This window comes from Pteropus vampyrus, unplaced genomic scaffold (assembly GCF_000151845.1).
Source record: "Pteropus vampyrus isolate Shadow unplaced genomic scaffold, Pvam_2.0 Scaffold102, whole genome shotgun sequence".
Lineage (NCBI taxonomy): Eukaryota > Metazoa > Chordata > Mammalia > Chiroptera > Pteropodidae > Pteropus > Pteropus vampyrus.
In genome coordinates, this window is record NW_011888883.1 from 4,304,727 (window position 1) to 4,319,491 (window position 14,765).

At 31.7% G+C, this 14,765-nt stretch overlaps 1 protein-coding gene across 4 annotated transcripts in view; it reads right to left on the reverse strand.

The window, feature by feature from the left end:
- BCKDHB (branched chain keto acid dehydrogenase E1 subunit beta) overlaps positions 1–14,765 on the reverse strand; it is a 182,409-nt gene that overhangs the window by 36,101 nt on the left and 131,543 nt on the right. For 3 of the 4 annotated variants that reach the window (XR_002781498.1, XM_023533445.1, XM_023533447.1), the window contains exon 7: positions 13,371–13,457. Coding sequence is in view for 3 of the 4 variants with exons in the window: in XM_023533445.1 (XP_023389213.1) it covers positions 13,371–13,457 (87 nt within the window). In the remaining variant the exon portion in view is untranslated. Of the gene's footprint in view, positions 1–5,239; positions 5,370–13,370; positions 13,458–14,765 lie in introns of those variants that run through there. The other variant, XM_023533446.1, reaches the window with a different exon arrangement.

The following is a 14,765-nucleotide window of genomic DNA, read 5'->3' on the forward strand; positions in this document are numbered from 1 at the left end:
AATAATAATTACTTGTGATTTTATCTATGGAATGATTGTCAATTTTAAAATGCTATAGACAGTAGAGAGACTGTTGGCTTCACAGTTATAAGGCAAAAGACCCTCAAACTAGTATTCACCTGATAAGTCCAGCTATCCTTCCCAACATCTCAAAGGAAATATCTCTATTTGTATAACATAAAATTCTATCCTCTCAGAAAACATTATTTTAAGGCTAAGTATCCCCGAGGAAAACAAATTCATTACCTGGTAGCAAATGAGCTAAGCTTTGGTTGTTAAATAATCTTTTTAACAGAGATAACAATGATGATGGTAGAAAAAACTGTTTTTGATTATTAACTTAAATGCTCCTCCATCAATGAAAAAATAATTTTTTGTCCCAATTTTACGTACAAGGCAAGTAGTAAGAAATGTCATGCAAATTTCTATAAATAGCATGACCAACATTTGAAAATAGGACTTTTTTGAGAACATTTGTTCTGAAGAAAAAAGTGAAAAGTAGGCTTACCCTTCAGGAAAGTCATTTAAAAATGTTTTATGAACCTCCCACTTTTTAAAAAAATTTGAATTTAGAGAAATATGTCTTTCTTAATTATGTGTCATAATGATCTCCCTCTTTTCAACTTTAGCAAATATACTCTAACAGCACCATTAAAACTAATGTTAGCTCTGATATCCTTGGAAGAAATTAACAACGTGGGAGCGGTTTCATATATAACACCCTATTCTATTATATCATTTTAAAAAACCACAAGTAAAAAAGTAAATTCATATATTCTTCACAGGAAAATACATGCGCGCGCACGCGCACGCACACGCACCCTTTCATACTGACAGATGATCTACTCTAAGTGATTTTCCAATGACATTAAGTAATTCCATAATTTTTTTAAGATCACCTTTGATCAACCACATGAAAAAGAAAGTTATCTGCCTACATCCAATCTCATTTCTCTACCTTCTTCCAGTATAACAGGGCACTTCTAATTCTTGCCTATTAGGATGAAGAAGGTTTTCATAGGCACAAACTACCTGGAATAATGTTTAGTCCATCCAGGGTGAGAGAATTACAGTTTTCCTGCAAAGATACTCATGTTCACTGAGGTTAGCATGAAGAGAACTGTCAAAAAAGGCAAAGGGAAGAAAGGAAGGAAGGGAAGAAAGGAAGGAAGGCAAGAAAGGAGGAAAAAAAGATACTCTGAAGGGCTAAGAAGATATCTAAGTGTCATATACACTAATAAGAGGACTTGGCTTGACCTATGCTGACTTAGTGTAAACACTGAGACAAAAGACTTTCAAACTAGTATTAGTCAAGGTCCTGGTTTTGTAAAATATATGAATACTGTGTTTAACTCATTAGGTAAATTGATAGCTATGTACACAATAAAACATTCCATCATATTAAAAGATGATTTATCAGCAACTGTATAGTACTTCACTATTTTACTGTACCTGAACTATGGTTCTGGAACTGCCACAGGAAAGCTGGTTTTAATAAACTATAGCATTGTATCATGTTGGAATATTATTCACAAAATACATTCAGTCTGGTCTGCTACACACACTTAGGTAGAAATCTATGCCCAGAAAAGTTGATGGTTAAAAAATAATTGTATCATGTTGGAATATTATTCACAAAATACATTCAATCTGGTCTGCTACACACACTTAGGTAGAAATCTATGCCCAGAAAAGTTGATGGTTAAAAAATAATGCATAAATTTATTGTCAGGGTGTAGAGGTAGGAGATTCTTCAGTAACGAGCTGTAAAGGTAAGTGTAAGTTTTTATTTATTCAACTGTCAATATAGAGTTAACCATCGATATTTTAAAAAGACTAGTAGAATAAAGAAAAAAAAATGGTGCTAGAATATTAAAAAAAAAAACAAGCCCTCTCAGGGAAGACCAAGATTCTGTGTTTCAGAAAATACTGAACAATACAGGCATGGTGATTATTTTACACTGTCATATTGTTTGTATTCTAACATGGGAATTTAAAATTGAGCCAGGAAAAAAATGCAGAAATATAGTTATGAACAAGACCAACAAATTCTTTCAAAAGACAGGAAATAACAAGGACTTGTTTTAAACAATGACACAACTACGATTGTGGATGATATAAACGTGAATTTTGAAAGGTTAGTCATCTAGAGGCACTTCTTAAAACATAAATATTTAGACGCTCTTAAAAAGTCATGAATTATACTTTTCACCTAATAATTCTGATAAAGACAAATAGATTCTTGATGCCATCTGCAATATAACTTAACAGGAAATATCACTATATGATCCTCTAAAGGACTGGAAAAGAAAAGTATCTCTTCAAATGGATCAAGAAGTTAAAATAAAGTCCTTTCTTTAACATAACTTGAAAGAAAATCAAATATTCAACACTTTCCCCAATCAAATGCAAATTTTCAGACATTTCTGCAAATTAAAACAACTTGAACACTTTCATTAATATTGACAGATTTAAAAATCAAAACAATTATAAACCAGATGATTTCTGCGTATAGCTTTCATTTTCAACTGCTTGTTTTTGGGATAAGTGCTGATTGTAACTTGTCTTAATTTTCACAAGTGTTTAGATTCAAACTGAGCAGAAAATTCATTAGCAGTAGTTCATTTCTACTTTAATGTCTATTTTAAACTCGACCATGTTTTGGTGAGCTATGAACTCATTCATGAAAAGAGATGATGGCCTTTTAACAAAACAAACTAATTTGAGCTATGAATTTAATTACACAAAATTATCAAAATAAAATGAGCTTTCAACAACAGCAACTTCACAGCCCACCAAGATGTCTGACCAACTACCTGAGAAATTTAATTCTGCCTCCAGGAGGCCAACATAACACCTCATTGATTGTAAATACAACACTGACAAAACATGCCTGACACTTCTGTACAAATTTAACATGATTCTCTGTAGTTGCCTAAGATGTTGTACAAGGTGGCCAAGAAGATTGGACAGGTCATGGCTACATGCTCTGCTGTCTCTCATTTATAAAATTTGAAATACCCTTATTAAAGTCTGAAAATTTTTAAGACAAGGTTGTCCATTTAAAAATATTTCTTTTTACATACAAGAAACTATTTCACATCAAATAGGGAAATGAGATATTTAAATCATTTTGACTAATTTTCTTTGAAGATACAACTAGATGTTCAAGAATTAATTCTCTGAAAGGAAACCACAACTCTTCAGGTGCTAAAATACAATTTAAAGGTATCAAGTAACAGAAATCACTAACTTTTTAAAGAAGGTAATGCTGTCCTTCAGAAAATCTATTTTACTGATTTGATATTCTATTAATTCTATGAAACTTCATTGATAACTACATAAATGTCTTTTTTTAGCCTCACTGGAGAATTATAAAACACCACTGGCTTACTTAAAACAAATATAAATGTGGATTTTGAAATATTAGTCATTTCAAGGCATTTCTTAAAACAAAAATAACTTTGTCAAAAGGACACAAAGTATAAATGTGAAGGACAACAGCATATAATCTGTGCCCATTTCTGAAGTAACTTTAAAAAAAGACAATTTTTTTTTTTTTTTTTGGTAAACTAATTGGAGAGATGGTATACAAAGGGCAACAATTCAGTCTATCAGTTTTCAAAGAGGACTTTGACTAGGGATTTCTATATACACTATAAAACAGCAAGAATATCACTGAAGATATCCTTGAAGAATATCTCCTTCAAAGAAATGGCTAGCGACAGTGATGTGAGGAGCAAACAATTCATTTAAATTATTCAGTATCTGCTTAGTGCCAGGCATGGTTCTAGGCACCAGGGTTGTAGGCACCAGGGTTGTTGGCATGACAAGCCAGACATGGTCCTCAAGCTCATGAAGCTTGTCTTCTACTGGGAGAAGGACACTAAACAAATAAGACTCCCGCAGACATTTCAAGGGCTACGAGGATATTTTGACAGAGCAATGTGATGGAAGAAGATTCTGGGATGGAGGGCTTATGGTAGATGAGGCACAAAGGAGAGTCTAAGCAGGCGTGATTTATTTCAGAACTGAGGTTACTGGAGAATCCACATGCTTCTTTAAATAATTTCAACCTCGTGATGAAGGACACTTTCATAACATAACCTTTCAGTTGAGCACATTTCCTTTCAAACCTTCCAGCAGAGTTCATTTTTCCCATCCAAGTAGCAGATCAATCAGTCTTAAGTGGGATGGACAGGAGTGGTCTTAGGACATCACCAAAAAGACAACAAAATGCTAACCGGAGGGTATAAAGAAAGGGAGGTGGGGGAAAGGAGGATTGGTATGAATGTACCTTTGAATTCAAAGAAGACTTACTAATTTTGACTGGAAAAATATTCAGGATTGTGTGAAAGAAACTGGGGTACTCCATCATTACCCAGAGAGATGGAATGTGGATGATCTTTTTTTATGACTGGCTGACATCCAGAAAGATTTCAGAAAGAATGACAGACATTTCCTACAAAGATAATACCAAAAGAATGAAGGGAAAATAAGCAGAGGATCCAATGTTCATATCATAACATGCTAGTAATGTTAGTCTCAGTATCACTGACCGATTAACACAGAAAACTTAAATAATATGAACATACCAATATAATGCTGCTTTCACTTTTATGAGGGCAATGAATCAACGATAACATGCATGTAGGGGATAGAATTAACCTGCAGAATAACCAAATCTGTGCAGTGGGGTTTCACTGGTTTTAAAACCATCCCACATCACAAATCTGAGTATGTAACTACTATCACTATGAATGACAATTCCAAAAACTCGAATGTACATGATTAAGAAACCATGTCAAAATAAAATATAAAATTTTAAAAATTAATTTCGGGAGCAAAATGGGCTTTCTTATTTAAAACAACTTAGGAAGAACTGGAACTTATCATGCCATGTGGATGAGATATGTAATTATAATGAAGCTTTCAATTACTATAAATTATACATACATAGAAAAATAAAGAATTAGGACCAAAATATAAATCTGTAGATTTATATTTTCCAAGTATTTTTGCAAGTTTTTTTCCTATGCCTAGATATATGTGTATATATATATTTTTTCTATTCATAAATTGGGTAAGTAAAACACCTACCTGTAGGCTTGCGTAGTGAGTTTTTCACTTAATAGTATTTGTATACAAATATTACAATGCTATCAAGTATTCTTATATTTTAATAAATCCACATTCATAATTTATTCAACTGTATCCCTGTTGTCATCAATACTGTTTCCAATATTTTCCTATCAAAGGATCAGCACTGAGGAGGATGCCCTTATACATTTTTGTGTGTAACTCCAAAGTGACAACTGCTAGAATTCCTGAGTCAGAAGAAGTCTTGATACACATTCCCATACTGATTCCTGGAAAAAGAAATGAATGTTTATATTTACCCTGCACCATCTCAACACTAAATATCATTCATTTTTAAGAGATGCCACTCTTATGAGTAACAAATGATATTAATATCTCATTTTTTTTTTGAAATTTGCATTTTTAGCCATAATAAGTGGCATATGGTTTCATGTTTACTGGCCATTAATAGTCCTAAAAATAATCTGTCTCTATGCTTTTAATAAAGGAGCTATTAATTTCCTCACTGATATTTAAGAATGTTTAATATAGTACACATATTAATCTTTCATCATGTGTTCCATCACTTTCCGAGTTGTCATTCTCCTATTAACTGTGCTTATTTTTTGTCACTCGAAATTTTTCATTTTATGCAAATATATTAATCTGCGACAATACAACTGATCCTGTTGCTTTTTTTATTCTTTCACTCAAAATATGCTTTACCCATCTCCATATGAGTTATTTCTTACATTTTTCTTTTAGATTTTGTAGTTAGGGTTTTTTTTTCTTTTTCTTTTTTCTTTTTTCCAGTTCATTTAGACTTTAGTAGGGGGACGGGAAGGAGGTGGTGAGGAACAAGGAGAAGTTAAGGAGACTGCCAGGGAGGGATTCGAATGGAGAAAACGGCATTCCATGCTGAGCAAATAGAATTTAGAAACTGAACCCATGTCTAACTGCTTTATTCCTCTCCTTTCCTTGAAAGTCAAATTTCTTGAAACAGTAGCCTATGTTCCTTGTTTCAAATCTTCACCATTCATTCAATCTACCCACCCAAATGCAATGTGGCTCCTGACGTGGCTACTCTTCTACTTTCATCAAAGTCATCAATGTCTTTTCCAGGGGCTATGTTATAACTGTCAGTCTTTAGCTGACAAACTCTGGAAGCGTTTAATATTATTGGCCATATCTTCTATGGTAAAACTCTCCCTACTTGTCTTCTATAAAGGCTCTCCCCTACTCCCTTCTTTCTCTCTGGCCACTTCATCTCACCTGCCTGTACAATTCTTCCTCTTTCTCTTAAATGTTAGTATACCTAGGGACTCCTTCCAAAATTTCCCACCTAAAGACTATCCTTTTCCTTTATGATTATACCCATCCCGTAACCTCAGTCATCACAAGAGGACGATTCCTTAATCTTTTCCTACACTTTAGATTCTCTCCTGAGCTATGGAGACACATTTTCATCTTCATTTCAAATACAAGTCTAAAATGAATTTATCATGTTCCATAAAATATGTGGTTAAGCCTGAAATTCTCTAGCCCAGTGAAACTGTACCTCCAATTCAAAACTCACCCAACCTAGAAACCAAGCTTAGCCTTCCTTATTTTTAACCGGTGCCTGCCTCTCTATTATCCACTTTTGTCCCAGCCCTACTGGCTTATCTAACCAGTCAGAGAGTCTTTCTTTCAGATTCTCTCTCCTCCTCTCTCTAAAATTTACCTTTCTCTCCAACCCCACTTCCATGTCCTCAGTTTAGAATACCCTTAGGTCTCTCACCTAAATCACTCCAATAGTTTCTTAAACTCTGTGACTTTCTGCCGCACCCCTCCCAATGCATCCTCAACATAAGTGCCAGTTTTTTCTAACTTGTAAATCTTCCGATGTTAATCTCCTGCTTAAAATCCTTTAATTACACCCTTTTGCCTTAAATGATAATAACTGTAACCACTTTTTTCGAGTTCCTACTACTTCCTGTTTGCCAGGAACTTTATAAAGTATATTTTAAATACATTATATGCAAGAACTGGAATTTATACCTGTGTGAGCTGGCTCTACTCTGTTATGTCTATTTTCTCCACACAAAAACAAATTCCTCAGTATTACATATAAGGTTCTTTAGAATTTAATTCCTACCTAGTTGTTGATCCTTATCTGGTGCTACAAGCTTCACATGCTACTCTTCAATTGTTCCGAAATCACCTTAATCTAGAATATCAAATATTTTTCCCCATGCATCTTTATTTCCAGGGTCATACTCATCCTCCAAGAGTTAACAGCTGTCACATCTGGGTTAGATCAAGTATTTTTATAATTCCATAGTCTTCTAAATATTTCTCTATTCTAGCATGTACCATAGTATAATGATCTGCTTAGTATCTATTTCTTCTACTAAACTCTTAAATGTGTCTATTTCTTAAATGAAATGACCAGATTAAGGCCATGCCCAGAATATTAAGGGTTGGTAGCAAGAATTAATTATCATTCAGGAAATGGCCAGTAGTGTGATCAGCATACTGAAGTCATGAAAGGATGCAAGAAGTAACCCTGGAAACATTGGTTTAGGCAGATGAAAATCTTGAATGCTGACATAAAGATCTATTTCTACAGCCAAAGAAGATCTATTAAAGGTTTTCAAACACAGAATGAACAAAATTTGACGTGTTTTAAGAAAATAATAACTAGTAATGTGATAAGATGTAAGAAGCTGAAGAAGACAATTTTCAAAGTCCAGAAAAATTTGAGGAGAAATAGAGCTCATTTTGATATAAGCTCTGACACTGGCAGATAGCCATGTGCTGATGTCTGACTTTTCTGTTTCATGTTAAGATCCTTCCACATAAACCATTTTATCAGATAAATTTCTTATCACTACTAAAATTAGCATGAAGTTGGAATTTTGAGTCTAACACTTAAGAGCAAATCTTGAAAGTTTCGAATTTGAAAGTTTCAAAAAATAGCCATACAAATGGTTGATCCTGCTCAAGAAAAAAATGGGGAGAACAGGAGGGCTGATGATGGAATCTTGGCCACATTTACACTAATGAGCAAAGGAGAAAGACACATTGATGGCGACAAGGTGTGGTCAGGGAAAGGAGAGGACCAAAAGAGTATAACATGGATTTACCTACAGTGATGTAGAGGACCTTTCCATGAGGCATCCCTGAAAGACTCAGTCTTTGGTTCGTATTTATGGCTATCGTGTTTAGTGAACATTCAACAGGCATTAGGGCAAAATGTCATTTTTAAAAGGCCTTCCTATATATGAAAATTGTGTTAAACTTCTTTCCTGATGCTCTGGGTCCATCCAAATAGATTTTAGTATAGAAGTACACTTTGCCTGATTGCTATATCCATTGTTGTTGTTGTTGTTGTTGGAAAAAGCTTTGCATCACTGGTTAAAAAAATTAAGATTATAAAATTGCAGTAAACTATTCATCAAATTGCTACTCTGGTAGTTTTCTCTGATGACTCTTACTCTATCAACATAGTAACTTTAATTAAACATATTTCCACGACTGTAAAAAACTCAAGACCATTTAGGACCTTTTTCCTCTTCTTCAGATTGATGTTGTGAAGAGTGCTTGCAAATTTGGTAGTAATGAGTTCATCAGAAAAAAATCCTACTGTATAATCCTTTTTCACATGAAACAGTAAGAAAAGCAAAATTCCCTTCCTTAAAATCATGAGTTTCCTTTTAGACAATGATTTGTGTAAATCCTATAAAACTCCTTTCAAACTATTACAATATGATTACCTTAAAAATATATGTCAGTATGCACAATTTCTGTGTTCTTATTCTAGGAAAAGGGACCGCACAGAAAGGATGGAACAATGGTATGGAAACTTACCATTCTCTCCAATTGGACTCCTTATTACAGACTTATTGCTTCCATGTGTTAAAAACAAATTTAAACCTTTAAGCAAACCCCAGTCCCTAAATTTTTTGGCACTCTTATTAAATATTGAATCCAGAAAAAAAAAAAGAACTTTTTTTTTTAATTATCACAAGCCTATCAGAGTCAAAATGTATTTTATCATTATGGAAATGTGTTAGAAATTAATAATAAAAGTTAGTTTCAACAAAATTCAAAAAACATGCTATTTAAAGCTGCTAAAATACCACAAATTACCTGGTCTCAATGTTTAAATAAATAATGTTCATTTTTAATATTTCATTTGAAAAGATATAATATAAATTCATTTGAAGGAATACTGAAATGGATGAGGTAGACACTTTTTTTTCTGCAGAGTCAAAAAATTTTTTAAGGCTGTGATTATATAAAGCTGAGGAATACAAACATCCTATAGGTTCATTCATATAATTTTCTGAAACAAGGAAATCTTTGCCCAAATTATACGATGAGGTCAATGAATTACCTAAACTCCGTTGTCTTTGTACTTTTCCACAAATTGGGGTGCACAATGGGAATGCATAACTCCCTAAAAGAAGCACATCTCCAAGTTTTGGTGTGTGTGTCAAATGAAAGAAGGAAAAAGTTCCCTCACCCCAAAGTGAGAACAGATGGGAATGTAAAATTAGATGGGAAGAGACAGTGAAGCTTTGGATGACCCACCAAGAAATCTTCCCCTGAGGGGAGCCAAATATACCAGACCTCCGCTTGTTCTGCTTCCCAGTTAACTTCCAAATTAAATCCAATAAGAATGCAGAGCAGTCCTTAGATTCAATGTATTGGTTTTTATTTTTGTAAGCATTTCTATAAATTTTATAAAAAAACTATTGATAAATATAAGTTTAAAAAGTTTATAGTCAGTCAGTATAAAGCAGCTCCTAATCACTTTTGTGAGTATAACATTACTTCAAACTTAGGCTGTTAACAATAAAACTTTTGAAAATAAATGGCTTTATGAAAAAAAAGGCAACAGGCACGAACAAACTCAAGACATGGACACTGAACTCCTTATATGATGAAAGAAATGTCTGCCATAAACTGAAAAATTATATAAATAAAATATAAATATATTTTATATTTATTCTTTTTATATTTTAACTAACTAATCTTAATAGCAATCCTAGCAATACTTCCTATACCTAGCAAAAAAATTTATTTTATCTGATATCCAATTTTATATAGCATGATATAATTTTTCTAAAACTACCAACTATAACCTTAAAAGAATCCTCTCTATTGTGCTGTGTTTCTCTTCAATATTTTTTATTTTTAATATGGATAATAATTTAGAACCAAAAAAACAAAAATTGTTGCTTTCAGATTTGAATGCATTTAAAAACAGTTTTATTGTTAATAATCATTCCCTTAAAATATTACTAGTTTAAGAACAATTTTGTAAAATTAATTATGAACTTTTAAAGAGCTATCAAGTAACTTCCACAAAATAGTGCTTATGATGATTATTTTGTGCTTGCTCACTTTCACATAAAATTTTCGTTTGTTAATACAATAATTTGAATAACTCAGTATTTTAGTAAATAATGCTCAAAACTGCAGATCATTCTCATCCATAATTCCAAACTTCTTTTCCAAGACAATGAAAAGTTCGGTGTACCTTTTCCCTGCAGTCTCAGGAAATTGGCTTTCAATGTCTTAACCCTGTTTTATTTTATTTTTTTAACCTAACTAAGTATACACAGTAAAAGGAAATATAGAAATATGACTTGTTCCAAGTGGTGAAAGCAACTGCACCTCACACTTAAGTGACTTCAGTTTAAACAACCCAAGGCACTGGTATTTGATATGGGCTTTACTTATAACAGGGAATAAGGTCTTTCATAAAGAAGATGTTCAGTATAGTATATTGCATTTAGTTGAATATGTGCACGAAATAATTACTGAAAATTAGCTTTTATTATTCAGAGTACTTTAAATTACATGCAATAATTATTACCAAAAAAGAAGAAAATCTCTCAAGGTGTCTAGCTTCCTTTCTTTCTTTTTCAAATTCTCTCTTATCAATACATAAAAACCACGACAGGCAAAATTTAGAGGATACTATGTTGATTATATTTTACTAAAATTTATTTTCCACACTTCCCATTTGTGCAAATAAAATGTGATTTAAGCAAAAACTGTTAACGTTTTCAAATGCATCCCCATATTAATAAATCAGATTCTAATTCCTCAAAATATCAAATGCAGATCCTTCTACATAATTTACAGTATTATCTTAATTCATTTTCTAGTTAGTTGGTTGAATGATTTTAACATGGAAAACAGAGAACATTTTATAATGAATCCAATACTGCTATCTTCCTCTTAGGGGATGGGAGGGGAGGCTTTGAATAAAGAATGCACATGCACGCACACAACAGTTACTCAATATTCCTGTCCAAGTCTCAGATAATCCACCATCTTTTTAAACTTGATAAGTCACAAACACACTGGATGACAAACATTTATCTATAAAAAGAATATGATTGGTTTAGGTCAGGATTTCTCAGATGGCAGAAACCTGAAGATCTGTGGGCATATTATTAGGAGTCAGAGTGTTACAAAGTATTCTTTGATGTCTTCATATTATGATATAAATATAATTATATTCTAGATAGTCTCATTCACAACTTTTAGCACTTATCTCAATTTCAGAATCTGATTCTGATACAGTGTTTATGATGTTGGTGCTAACTTTTTTTATGGTGTCTCTGTTTAACATAATATAATGTTTTTAAACTGGAATTCATAGATGGATTCTTGGGGCCTGAGATACATTTTTCTGTCAGCATGAGTCCGCCTATTACTCAACACCAAGACACACTAGAGGATCTTTCTAATTCCTCCCCGCTTTAAAAAATATGTTACAATCTGTTGCAGCTTACTATTAATTTATGGAGATTATATTTTTAAAACACACTTAGAGAAAGAGAACTTCACAAGAAGAGTTACATATGTTCTACTTGTTTTCCCTTTTACATTTAAATTAAAGTTTCTGAGATAAGATGGCATTCAGTGGGCAAAACAAACAAGGTTATCAGATAAAAGTTCTATTAGCAACTGTCATTTCAAATGGTTTAATAGACTACATATTAAATAACTAAGAGTCAGAAAATCCCAGTTTCTTTTTCCAGTTTTGCCTCTGACTTCAAACAGTATCTTGGTATTAGAATGATTCATTTTTATAACCCCCATTTTTTATAAAGTTAGTACATTATGCTACTGAATGAAAAAAGTGCACAATACCAGGTACTCATGTTATATAATGATAAGCAGTACGTTTCAAATTTTAATTTATATAATAGGAAAACAACAAATCTAAAAAACTCAATTTGTTTTTCTTAATTTTGTTAGAGACAAAATATATACCATGTAGAAATAACAGTATAATTTTTTTCTAATATAATTATGGATTATTTTGATCTAGTTTTAAAAACATTTATGTTTAAATTTGCTTCATCTAATTTAAAAATATTTAGAGTGTTGTGAATTAGTACTTAAAGATATTTTATAGGTAGAAATCATTGTTTACTGGTTAAAAGTTTAAAAATAAAAACTTATCATTACTCATATTATCATAATCTTATATCAAGTTTTTAAACCATATACTCTTAATAGAATTCTTAACTTATATGTATTTTAACAATGGAATCAACATTAGTAAAGAGAAGTAAAATGTTTGCAAACTGCAAAAATGTTCTGAATTTAAAATGCATATATTTTACATTTAAAATATAGTTATCTAAATTTTAACTTTAAAGGTTAGGGAAATAAAATTCATTTAAGTCATCTTATTCATATTTCCTTAAGTAAAAGTACTCCATAAAGAGGTGTAATTTTTCCTGATATGCGGCATCTTAACTGAACACTTTAAAAAAAGGAATGTTTTTAAACTACTTTTAAAGTGTGACCAATAGTATTAAAAAATCACTAATTAAACTAAAAATTATTGACTTTGAAATTATCTATTGAATTTAAATTACTGACTTCTGATAGAAGTAAAGTGTAGGCTAGAGAATTTAAGATTAATTTTATAATCAGCATATTTCATAATAAGCTTGTTTTATCAAGAGAAATATCACATTCAAATTTTAAAAAGTGGTCTTGCTATCCTAGCAAACATAACTGATATTAGCTTATTAAACTCATTTGTAATTTTCTTCATCCTGTGAAGTAATTTTCAGCTTTTATTATTTTAAGATTTCTTTTCTAGATGATTTAATTAGACCATTAAATAAAGGACAGTGAAGTGGAGTCAAATGAAAAATGTGCATTTCGAAAAAGTACATACTTTTATATATTGCGATAAGTAATTTTTTCTTGGAATACACACATGCAATTGCACAAATGTTAAAATCAGTGCCAAAAAGTTACTCTACCTGAACTGTAGAGCTGATCTCCGACGCAAAGCCCCCAGTCAAAGGAGCCTCGTGACTGATAAGCAGTCTCCCTGTTTTGACCACAGACTGAAAAAGAAAAGGAAAACCTGATGTTAAAGAGAATACATATTTTCAAGTACATGATGGTAGTTTTAATTCAGTAATAAAAATCCTTTAAATTTAATAATGAAAAATTAGTAATTCAATATTATGCAAAATAAGTTACAACTCTCTTTCAACTGGACAGTCATTTCATTTTTGCCCTGTTAAAAAATTTTTCAATATAGTTCATAATCCTAGTACAAAAAAAATGAGATCTGTAATTCTATGTATGTCATTAAAAATGCATTACATTATGAAATATTTTGTTATAAACCAAATTATTGTATTTCACATTTTCTTGTCAATATCATTTTTCCTCATATTACTTTAAGAGTAAAAGTGCTTTTTCATTCATTTTAAGGTTATTTGCAAATAAATAAAAGTCTTACGAAATACTATTTTTTTGGAGAAGGAAAACACAAAAATAGCACATAAATGTTGTAGCAAAGAAAAAGTTCAAGCTTCTAGATATTCAAGGGGACCTAAAGGAAGAAATTATTGCAAAAGTAAAAGAGAAGTTACAACCCTCTTCGCCCATGTGCATTAAGAGCTGGTTAATGACAACGACTCCATTTTAATGTAGAAAATGTCACAAATAATAAGGATGTATTCTCAATACTGGCTCAGTGTGGTTGTTCACACTGTGCATGATATGCTCTGTACAATAATAAATCAAAAAGTATAGCTATATCATAGCAGGATGCCAGCTCCCACTGGAAGGCAAAAAATATTAAAATCAACAGCAAGTTATAGCTTAAAATACTCTGAACTATTACCATATTACCAAACAGAAGTGGCAATTTCTCCTCTACATTTCTATTAATTTGATATCACCTTCCTTAACTTCTACATTACTATTTTATGAATATGAAATAAAATCTTCCAAGCAAAAAATATATATATAAATTAAAATTCTTCCTTCATTCTAGACAATTAGACTTTAAAATTTTTAAAGTATGCAGCAGTTTAAACCAGCATATGTTATACTCCAAGATATGGCCAGTAGCCATGAGGAAAAATAAGTTACCGTATCTACTAAGTAAATAGTGACTGGAGAACATAAAATTTTATGAACACCTTAATGAATACCATCCCTACCCCCAATGAAATGCTAACTTTGAAATATTGCTATTTGGATTTTATGACTGTAATTAATTATGCCATTTATGACAGTCACAAATTAAATTTCAATGCACCCGGTTAGAAATATAAAGAGACAAAAATATTCCACAATCATGAAAAAACAAATATATTCTCAAAGTATTCTCTAAAAGATGTCCTGACTAAAGGAAT